Here is a 12,024-nt window from a genome sequence, read left to right on the forward strand (position 1 = left end):
CCTAAGCCCTACTTATTAAAACATGCTGCTTTCTCCCTTCAAACCCAAGACATGCTCTACTGGCCTTCCTATGGAGGAAACTAGAAGTTACTAGACTGCAGATCACAAACAGGTCATCAAAAAACACTAAGTGGCTAATTCATTCTCTTGGTCATTTACAAATGAGTCAGTGATCCAATAGTTTCCTCTTTATCTCTCGCCAGAAAACAAGCAATATCTCCCCTTCTGTTTGTTTTTCAATCACAGTCCATTCCACTGATCTGTGACCAGGGCAAGTGAGAAAGTGAAGTCAAGTGAAAGTGTTAAGTTGCTTAGTCACGTCTGACTCTTTGCGACCCCATGGACTATAGCCCTCCAGACTCCTCTGTTCATGCAATTTTCCAAGCAAGAATACTGGAGTGGGGTGTCATTCCCTTCTACAGGGGATATTCCCGACCCAGGAATGGAACCCGAGTCTCCTGCATTGCAGGCAGATTCTTTACCATCTGAGCCTCCAGGAACACCCTTGTGACCAGGGAAACTAGATGATAAAAGACAGGAAAATACTTAGTTGCTGAAAAATATAATCCAAATCCACTTGATAGTAACACAGCTGTTACTGAAACTCTGTTCTGAAATTCTTTTGCTATTTATGCCTGTACCAGTGACATGAAATTCAGCTAGACCTTACATTCCAATATATATGTATTTTTAGGTCAGTATCATGCCTTCTCAAGAGGGAAAAAAAAAACAAACCCTTAAGGCAAAGGTCTAACTTCATGGTTTTGAATTGTTTTTGCTGAACACAGTATCCTGACATTGTATGTGTGCAAATTTTAGTAATAAGAATAATTATTAATAAGTAATACTTAATAAGGAAAAGTATTACTACTTAGTAATAATAAGGATAATAAAATGACAGATCTTTAAAAAAATTTTATTACACTATAGTTGATTTATAATGTATTAATTTCTACTGTACAGCAAAGTGATTCAGTTATACATATATACACATTCTTTTTCATGTTCTCTTTCATTATGATTTATCACATGATAGTGAATATAGTTCCCTGTGCTATACAGTGGGGTCATACTGCTTATCCATCTTTTATATAACAGTTTGCATCTGCTAATTCCAAACTCCCAACCCACCCTCCCCCAAGGCAACCATAAATCTGTTGTTTCATAATATGTGTCATATTTTAGATTTCAGATGTAATTGGTATCATACCATTATTTGTCTTTCTGACTTTACTTAGTATGATAATCTCTAATCCATCCATGCTGCTGCAAATTAGCATTATATCATTCTTTTTTTTATGCTGCATACATTCCATTATATGTAATGTACCACATCCTTTTTAATCATTCATCTGTTGATGGACATTTAGGTTGTTTTCATGTAAATAGTGCTACAATGAACACTGGGGCATGTATCTTTTCAAATTATAATCTGTCTAGGTACATGCCCAGGAGTAGGATTGCTGGATCATATGACAGCTTTATTTCTGGTCTTTTGAGGAATCTCCATATTGTTTTCCATAGTGGCTGCACCAATTTACATTCCTACCAACAGCACAGGAGGGTTTCCTTTTCTCTACAGCCTCTTCAGCATTTGTTATTTATAAGACTTTTAAACAATGGCCATTCTGATCAGTGTGAGGTGGTACCTCATTGTAGTTTTGATTTGCAGTTCTCTAATAATTAGTGATGTTGAGCATCTTTTCACGTGCCTATTGAGCATCTGCATGTCTTTTTTTTGAGAAATACCTATATATAGGTTTTCTGAAAATAGCAGATCTTTTGATTCAAAGTAAGATCTCAAAGAGACCCATGTATACCCATGGTCATAGCAGCATTATTCATAATAGCTAAAACATGGAAGTAACCTAAGTGTTCATCAACGGATGAATGGATAAACAAGATGTGGTATATACACACAGTGGAATATTATTCAGCCTTAAAAAGAAAGGAAATTCTGACATGCTGCAACACAGATGAACTCTGAGGACATTATATTAAGTGTTAAATAAGCCAGTACAAAAAGACAAACACTGTATGATTCCATTTATGAGGTACCTAAGAGTAGTCAAACTCATAGACAGAAAGTACACAGAAATGTCACAAAGAGAAAGGGTGGTTGCCAGGGGCTGGGAGAGGGGGCAGATGGGAAGTTACTGTTTAATGGGTAGAGAGTTTCAGTTTTGCAAGATGAAAATCAGTTACAGAGATGGATGTTGGTGATGACTGTAAAACAATGTGAATGTATTTGATGCCCACTGAATATTTAAAAGTGGTTAAGATCGCAAATTCTGTTATATGTATTTTATCAAAATAAAAAAAATTGGGAAAAAAATCAAACATTAAAAAGAAGGCCAATCTTACTTCAGAAGTTCTCATTCAGTTTTTTATTTGAACAGTACTCCATTTCTGGGGTTTTTCATCTATTACCAAGAAAATGTTTTCCCCACACTGAGGACTTTCAGATTGCAAGTTATAGCAAATCTCAGCTAAAAAAGATTTTTCGGTGGTCACAAATCAATGTGGTCAAGGAACTGATCAGTTACAGACTTTCAATGTGTAAGGAAATTATTTCTCATCCTGACTGGATGAAACGTCACTTTCTAGGAATTCTAGAAATAATCAATGACTATCTTGCTAAATACACTCAGCTCAGAGAGGAGTATCCCATACAGTTGCAGAAAGTCAACTCTGTCCAGGATTTGTGACCTATCACTATCACCATTCCCTAAGAATGGAAAATATTCCAATGATTATTTTATATAGAGATAGATCAGAAATGAATCAGGTCATAAAACTTTCCTTAGGGAATCTCTTCCTATTCTTCAGGGACTCTCTCAGTTACAGATACTCTGATTATAACTCTAACAGAATAGATGGGTACCATACCTGCACAAGGGGCCAACATATTAACCACTTCTATTCGGTCAATATAGATCATGACCCCACCACTAAAAACAGAGAAATGGAAAAATGTGAGCCAAATACAAACTAACAGAGTCCCAGATTAATCCCACATCATCCAACAACCCCACGTGATAGAAATTTAGAAGTAAAATCTGAAGATATACTACTGATTAAAACTACCTCATTAATCACTACTCAAATAATCCCTATACACACTCACCTGGCTCCTCTCATAACCAAAGGCTCTCCTTTGTAAATGCTGTTATCACATGAGCTCACAGGAAGACTAGGCCTAAAACCTAGAGCTGCTTAGTACTCTCTCCTTATTAACTGAAGCCAACAGCTAAAGCAGTGCATTCCCCAAACTTCTCCAACAAGGAACCAGATAAAATAGTTTCCCAAGGGGTACAGAGGTCAGCCACAAACTGAAATTCTTTTGATTTCCTGCCTTATCTTAATCTACTTTTCATCTGTATTTATTCTAATATGAAAAAAAGAATTTTCCCCCAAAACGTGAAGTAAAATTGACACTCCAGAAAGATAGCTCTTGTTAATTTAATGGTTTCCTATAGTTCCTGGCCTACCAGCACACATCCTGAAGGACATGTAAACCTCAGTTTAAGATATATGAAGTTAAAGAGATTTTGAAAATATACAATTAAGCCCTTCTATCAACTTACAATAACATTTTTTTCTGATAAAAAAAGCATAATACCTGCTCACAGGCAAAAAATCTGACAAACATAGGAAAGCATGAAGATAAAAATAAAATTTACCCAACATCTCATCAGCTGCCAATTTTGAGTCATCTTTGAAGGGAATCCATAAAAGAGAGTTACAGATAGACCTAGAGAGAACTTGGTATCAAATACCTTAACTTAAAACAGAGAGAATCTGCTCCCTTTTAAAGAGCATTCCTGTCCTTCCACAGATGTCAAAGCCTCTTTTACAGGCTTTAAAAGTGATATATTAATCATTTAAAATACAGAATTTAAAACATACTTTGAGCTTTATACTCTTTCTTTGATACAATGCAATGTACTGATTATACTCTTTGGGCCTTGCCTGCCTTTCCTGCCCCACAACTCTTTAGGGCAGTGATTTTCTAAATATGGTCTTTGGACCAGCAGTAATAGCATCACCTGGGAACTCTTGCTAGCAATGCAAATTCTTGGCTCTCATTCCAGACCTACTGAATCAGAAACTCTAGATTAGATGGCATTTAATACTACACTTGATATGGTGAGCTAATTCCATTTTAAACTGTTACTATCAGTTTAAAATGACTCCTAAGATGGAAAGTTCCTGTTTGGAGGCAGGGCTTTTCTCAAATAATGCTCAGAAGAGAAATTCCCCTGGGTTACTATCACGCCTATCTGAAAGATGTTTAAGCGACTACAGCTTATGAACAGAAACTACATCTGAATCAAAGGGATGTTGGCAAGCAAGGGGAACGCTTACCTTGTTCCACAAGGCACATTTTTAACTTCATCAGTTTGTAGTGTTGTCTGGGGAGGAAAAAAATATCTCATCAATACTCAGCACACATATCATCAAGGAACCACTAGAGCTAAAGGAAAATCTCTACAGAACTGCTAAGAGATAAGTACAAGAGAACTCCATTACAATTTTAGCCCCCAAAGATTAACTATCAGAGTAATTTCTTTATGTATCCTTGTTGTTCAGTTGCTAAGTTGTGTCTGATTCCTTGCAACCCCATGGACCTCAGCATGCAAGGCTTTCCTGTTCTACACTATCTCTCGGAGTTTGCTCAAACTCATGTCCATTGAGTTAGCGACGCCATCCAACCGTTTCATCCTGTCATCCCCTTTTCCACCTGCCCTCAATCGTTCCCAGCATCAGGGTCTTTTTCAATGAGTCAGCTCTTCACATCAGGTGCCAAAGTATTGGAGCTTCAGCATCAGTCTTTCCAATGAATATTCAGGGTTGATTTCCTACAGGATTGGTTTGATATCTTTGCTGTCCAAGGACTCTCAAGAGTGTTTTCCAGCACCACAGTTCAAAACCATTAATTCTTCAGCATTCAGCCTTCTTTATGGTCCAACTCTCACATCCGTATGTGACTAGAAAAACCGTAACTTTGACTATATGGATGTTTCCTGGCAAAGTGATGTCTCTGGTTTCTAACATGCTGCCTAGGTTTGTCATAGATTTTTGTATCCGAACAGACATAAAAGACCAGAGACAAAATATTTTATAGTTAATGTTTGAGTCAAGATGCACCAGGAAAAGTTTCAACGTTCAATCTCTCAATCAGAGTCCTTTATTTGCCTAGGGTTGGCCTAGGATTGCAAACTACATGGAATACCCACAAGGATACTATTGATAGGACTTGTGTTTTGAACTCTGATTCGACTGCTAATATTAATGCTTACAATGAAGGTAAAAGATAACTATTATATGCATACAAGTAGCCCTTTGAACTCAACAGCAACCTCTTCCTCTGAAGCTGTAGGCAATATTTTAGGTCAGGTCCTAGTTATCTCTCAGATGGCCTATTCAATTTCCTTTTTAATAGAACTGCCACCACCAGCAGTGCTTCCTCCTAGTGAACCAACAATATGGTACTTAATTACTCTACCCCTGTCATAACTTGATTTGGATCCGGAATGACTCCCTATTGCACTGGAAGGCATCCAATAGGTGAGCACACAATGAGTGTATCCTGGACACAATGCACTGTATTAAGCTTGTTGTTGTATTAAGTACAAAAACAGAGTACTTGACAGAATACAAAGGAGAAAGGAATCATGGCCCCTATTTCCAAAGAAATCACAATCCAACACAGGAGAGAAAATCCTTATGAAGCAATTCATAACAGATACAAATTAGGTATTAACTGGCAGAGTTAAATAACCAGCCACACAACTGTGTGTATAAGTGTCAGGAAGCAGTTGGCTTGCCTGGAACAGGAAAGGCAATATAGATGAGGTGAGGCTCTGAGAAGAGAACATGATGATGTTAGGGAGAGGACCTTGAATATTGGCTGCGGGGCTTGTGCTCTCCCTAATCCATCCTATAAATAGCCACAAAATGAACCTTTCAAAAAGATGACTTTTTCTTCATTCCTTTGCTTTTGTGTGATGTGGCTCTCATTATCTATCATATCTGCAGGCAAGACCACCAGCTGGGAAGCTAAAGTAGTGATTTATTTAGATTAACATAGAAAAGGCCATGGAAAGGGAAAGTTGTCAACCCAGGAGACGTAACAGGAATTTGACAACTAATTGCATATAAAATTCCAGGACAGAAAAGAATAGACTATGAATTCTAGGGTTAAAAGGGTGATAATAAACATTAATGACAGGTCCTAAGTAGGGAGAGAGAAGTTGATATGAAAGGTGAGCTCAGTTTATTCCCTTCAAAACATTAACCAAATTCAACTGCCAGATCAACTTTACATATACATTTCTATCTAAACCTAAAGGATAGTCTTCAATTGTCAAACCAAGAACCAGCAAGAGTTCAAAGGTTAAATCTTCAATTTGACATCCTATTTTCATGTACTTTTTCACTTCTTTTATATTATCTCAAAAATCATTTTCCCAGTATAAATACTTTAAAGTCTTTGGTTTTGTTATATGTATTTTAAAGGCTAAAAGTGTTCATATTTTTCTAAACATTTTTTTTTCTTACATCATATATGGGGACCTCACATTTCCCCAAGATGCTTCTTAAATATTCCTATCAAATGCTAAATCTGTTAAGCCATTTGTTTATATAAGTTATGTCCTCTAATGTGTTCCAAAAATTCCTAAAAATAAGTTTCTGCATCTCATTCCTATGAAAACAACTTCTTAAGAGGGTTTTATTAATATAATTCTTTCCTAGAACATTGCTGTTTCACATATAAAGACCATTTCCATTTAGTCAAACTGACTCCAACATTTAATATTTTGTAGATACAAAGTACATTAGTTCACAAAAATCTTTTTACAAATTTCATTTTCATTTCTTATGACAGTTTATCACTCTATATGTGTATGTGTGTATAAATAAAATATTTATATGTAAATATAGACACACATCCTGTATTTATCTCTTTTCTATAAAAGAGTCATCAGTATGATTCAACATACTAACCTTCAAGAAGGCAGAGACAGACATGCCTGGCACTGAACAAGATCTAAAAAAAAGCCCCTGATCTCTAAGCGTCTGATGATACCATTGACAACATCACTATAGACCATTTAAGTTGTATTGGTTGTGGCTGTTATTGTTCAATCGCTAAGTCATACGTGACTCTGCGACTCCATGGACAGGAGCATGCCAGGCTTCCCTGTCCTTTACTATCTCCTGGAGTTTGCTCAAATTGAGTCAGTAATGCTATTTAACCATCCCATCCTGTTGCCCTCTTCTTGTGTGGCCTTCAGTCTTTCCCAGTATCAGGGTCTTTTCAAATGAGTTGTCTCTTCACATTATGTGGCCCATGTATCAGAGTTTCAGCATCAGCCCTTCCAATGAATATTCAGGGTTGACTTCTTTTAGGATTGACTGGTTTGATCTCCTTGCATCCAAAGAACTCTCAAGAGTCTTCCCCAGCCCCATAATTTGAAAGCATCAATTCTTCAGCACTCAGCCTTCCATATGGTCCAATTCTCACATCCATACATGACTAATGGAAAAACCACAGCTTTGACTATATGAACCTTTGTTGGCCAAATGAGGTCTTTGCTTTTTAGCATACTGTCTAGGTTTGTCAGCTTTCCTTTCAAACAGCAAGTGTCTTTTAACTTCATGGCTGCAGTCACTATCCACAGTGATTTTGGAACCCAAGAAAACAAAATCTGTCACACTTCCACTTTTTCCCCTTCTATTTGTCATGAAGTGATGGGACCAGATGCTATGATTTTAGTTTTTCAAATGTTGAGCTTTAAGCTGTTGGCAGGTTCATGCAGTTAAAACCTCTTGCTTCAGAGAACTAACTGGAGTCTAGAATGGGTAGGTACTTTCTGCAAAGTCATGTAACCAACTGGTGGAGGAGCCAGGGTCAGAACCTCTTCTCCAGGTTTCTGGCCCCATGTTCACTACACCAGACTGCTTCCTGAGAAATCACTTCAATTTAACAACTTTCACCAAAAGTAGAAAGGCCAGAAATATGAATTGTGTTACAACCCCTGCCTTCAACAAGTTTGGAGACTTTCTGGAGAAAAATTCACACAAAAACTTATGAGACTAATAACAAGACAACATTACTAAAGGAAATAAGACCAAGGGCAAAAATTTACAATATAGACTTTAAGAGCTATGGAACAAGAGTAGAATTTGTGATGAGCTCTAAAAAGGCTGGCAAGATTTAGACAGGAAATAAGGAATAAAGAGAGAGATGGTGAGATGCCATCAGCCAAGGCAAGAGTGAATAAAATATGGGAAAACAGTATGGAAATCAGTCTGACTAGGAGAACACAATATTTCATTTCAATAGACATGATTCTTATCCCAGGCCATCTAAAAGGAAATTGGAAGGAAATCTGGAGGATTTAAGTATTCATAATGAAAATCTCATTTAGCAGAAAGGCTAGACTTTAAATTACAAGACTAAACACATTAAATTTCCCTGAGTCCTAAAAAATTAGCCGCAGAGAGTAGACAAACTCCTGAATCCAAAGATTTATAATCACAAAGTGCTTGCAAAAGTAGTAACAATTTAATACTGCTTTGTCATCTTGTCATGTCAAAAGATATTTACTAAGTGTCTCCTATGGTCAAGACAGTATTCTCAAGAACCAGATGCTTATTTCAGATATTCTGGGATGTTGTCAAACTAGAACATTCAGTAAGGTTCCACATAAAATTGTGCTTAATGTTCCAGGCAAAAATATGAGGCACAGAAACTGTATAAAAATTGAGGTCCTCCATGTTAACAGCAGCCCAGGAGATTGCCTCTATGGAAACCAAACACCATTCTAAACCAAGTAATCACTGGTTTGTCTCTAGCTGTGTTTCAAAATCTTGCTTTTACTCTGATAGCAGCAACAGAAAACCTGCTGTATTCCACTATGTAGATGGGAGAAGTCAGTCCTTAAAAGCTGACTAGCTCATACTTCAAGAGAGTGACGTCGTTCAAACTCACAACTTATACTGTGACAACTGTACTCTGAACTTTAGCTCCTACATTGGTAGCATACTATCATTTGCTTAAGCAATAAGGAAATCTATCTCCACCCATGAATGTGGTAACTGTTCCTGTCACACTTGTCTTTCCAGTGTCAAGGCTTCCCTAGGAATCACTCACCTGTACAGATCTGAAGGTAGTAATGAAAGGCAACATGATATGATAGCCCGGTCCACTGGGGCTAGTTAGTAAAGCTCCTCCCCTGCAAAAAGATGTTTCAATTTGACAAGATTATAAAGAGAAATTCTCTTTTCAAATCTAAAATGCTGTAATAAATATTCACTCTTACTCATGCTATTGATCTACTAAAGCCTCACTAGTATGAGTTACTCGTGATGAACAACTGCTGGTTCCTACAGTACCTGTCACACCTACAAAAGTGAAAAGATAAAATTAAACTGTTAACATTACACCTTGTTTCATAAGCTCTACCAACCACACCTCCGGGTCTCCAGCATACTCTCAGGTATAAAGATTCTCTTTGGTCTTTAACCTTTTGAGAAATACTTGTGGAAAAAAAATTCAGCTGGCTCTCGGTTGATGTACTTTAATTGTACATAACACAAGCCAGATCAAAACATAGTACATTTAATCACCGGGCTGGGAAAAAAAAAAAAAGATAACACAAACTTCCAAGTAAGAAGAAAATTTCTGACGCTCACGATTCTTTTAACCTACCTAGAAAGCAATTAAAATATTGGGGGCAATTAACATATACACAACCCTATATATAAAGGTAAACAACAAGGACCTACTGTATAGTACAAGGAACTATACTCAGTATCTTATAATAATCTATAACATAAAAGAATCTGAAAAATATATAAACATATATATGTTTAACAATCTCCTTGCTGAACACTTAAAACACAACATTGCAAATTAATTATACTTCAAAATGTCTTTTTTGAAACAAAAAAAAAATACTGAGGCCATAAAGCCTCTATAAAATCGACAACAAAAAATTAGCATAGAAAGATGAAGAATAAAGACATAAAACTATAAATCAATATGTTATAAGCATAGACATGATCACCAAATTCTGAAATGCAAGAAACATGACACTACACCCTGGAAGTTATAAAAAGGAGGCAATTTGGACCACAGCTATAAAAAAAAAATCCTGTTTTATATAGCGAATAGTAAATTCATAGAACTTAGCTTTCTATCTTGAAAATACAAACAGATTTGCAAGGAATTCATAACAAATAACTAAGAAAAGATTAGTTGCTTGAGGTCCATCCCTAACTCTTTGAAATCCACATCTTGAAATGTTCTTTCTTTGCCTTTACTATCACTTTTTTTCCATTATTCCAAATTTTTTAATTTCAAATTCATTGAAAGAAATAGTTATATGCTGAACTAGATGGAAATACAGACTAATCTGTCATTTTAAAAATGCTAGACTCCCACCCCCACTTACTATTTCTAAGACTCAAGGTGGATCTAAAAGCGGAAAATACAGTTTTAAAGGAGGATGGGTGGAAGCCAGCAAAAAGCTGAAGCTCTTTCAAATACACCATTTCAAATTTCCCCAAACTGTCATCTGTCTATATAAAAAAAAACTGGTGGTAACTACGTTGAAGGAACAGCTATTCATCTCAACTAGAGAGCAACTAACACTTCACACCATTCCTTTCCACGTGAAAGGAAAGGGAAAGGCTGGGAGGATGTGTCTATCCCATCCTGTGCTTGTCTCTCAAGGTCTAGGAATTTAACAACTGTCATGGTCTTCACGGCCTTACAAGCCCAAGCCAGACGCCAGAACCTTATAAAGAAAACAACAAAAAGCTAAGAAACAACCACAAACAGGACCCAAGTTTCTAAATAGCATCTACAACTGCAGTCAGTAAAGCTGTATGCAATTTAACAATGATTTATCCACCTCCTCAGCTACAGGTGGAGTGACCACTGCCTTCCACCCTTCATTTTTTTCCTACAAATAAGTGGGTTTACTGACTATTAGGAACAACTGTAAGGAGTCTTAATCTCTGCATAGCACCGAAACTGTCCAACTGTCTACAAAAGCCTGACACAACCCCCAAACCCCCGAGGGATGCGACGAAAATCACTTTCTAGGACTAGAAAAAGTTTCCTGAGAACAATTTCCTAGACTCGAATAAGTCTCCCTTCTACCTGTTCTAGAACCTGAGCTGACTGCACGTGCCGCTCACCTGTAGTATACGGCCAGGTGTCCTTCCTCGATCTTGTGGATGGAGGCGTAGAGGAGGACCACCACCAGACCCACCACTCCAGCCACCAGAACTCGGGCTTGAGTCATATTCATCCTAATTCCTCCTGCATGCGGATGGAACGCAGCCCCAGCCACTTGAATGGCAGGCCCACCACCTCTGGTTTCCACCTTCCCCCTCGCGACCTGGCGCCGTGCCGCAGGCCGAGCTGAGGAGTCCTATGCCCCCTTTTCCTCCTCGCCACCCCCCTCCGCCCGAGCTGGCCCGTGAGTCGACACAGCTCGGACTGACAACCCCTCCAGACGACCTCTCCTCCCCGCCCAGCAGAAGGCACTAACTGAGAGGGGAGCCAGCCGAAGACTCCGGACGGAGGCCGACCCCTCGGCCGGGCCTCACTAATCAGTGACGCATTGTCCCCTCCCGCACGTGGAGCCGCCACCAAGGCCGGACCAACCGCCGCCAACAGCCGGCCCCGCCCACCCGCGGGGCAATGCGGCTGCGCGGACACGCACGCCGACGCCGCGCCCTGCGACTAGAGACGGGGAGCGAATGGGACAAAATTCTCCAAGCCGCCCGCCTAGAGAGTTCGCGCCAAGGTGCGTAGGGTCTTCTATGTGTGCTGTTGGTTTCCTGCTCCGGGAGAAAAGGGAAGTGGGCTATTAGGAGTAAGCAAAGGGGCAGAGGAAAGAAGGCATCTGAGACAAGGGAGTGGTCAGTTTGTCCTTGTGCAAAGACATCTATTAACCTGCCAGAATGCTGATCCAGTGAGGGCTTTATGAAGGCCATCCA

At 38.6% G+C, this 12,024-nt stretch overlaps 1 protein-coding gene across 2 annotated transcripts in view; it reads right to left on the reverse strand.

Moving 5' to 3' along the window:
- Nucleotides 1-11,705, reverse strand: part of ERLIN1 (ER lipid raft associated 1) — a 39,611-nt gene extending 27,906 nt beyond the window's left edge. Inside the window, exons 1-4 of one of the 2 annotated variants that reach the window (XM_070470021.1) lie at nucleotides 11,218-11,705; nucleotides 9,164-9,245; nucleotides 4,369-4,415; nucleotides 2,890-2,951 (exon numbers count right to left, since the gene is read on the reverse strand). In XM_070470021.1, the coding sequence (XP_070326122.1) occupies nucleotides 2,890-2,951; nucleotides 4,369-4,415; nucleotides 9,164-9,245; nucleotides 11,218-11,330 (304 nt within the window). In that variant the 5' untranslated portion in view covers nucleotides 11,331-11,705. The remainder of the gene's footprint in view (nucleotides 1-2,889; nucleotides 2,952-4,368; nucleotides 4,416-9,163; nucleotides 9,246-11,217) is intronic. The other variant, XM_020870589.2, reaches the window with a different exon arrangement.
- Nucleotides 11,706-12,024: the final 319 nt, after the last annotated feature.

This window comes from Odocoileus virginianus, chromosome 7, assembly GCF_023699985.2.
Source record: "Odocoileus virginianus isolate 20LAN1187 ecotype Illinois chromosome 7, Ovbor_1.2, whole genome shotgun sequence".
In the NCBI taxonomy this organism is placed as follows: Eukaryota; Metazoa; Chordata; class Mammalia; order Artiodactyla; family Cervidae; genus Odocoileus; species Odocoileus virginianus.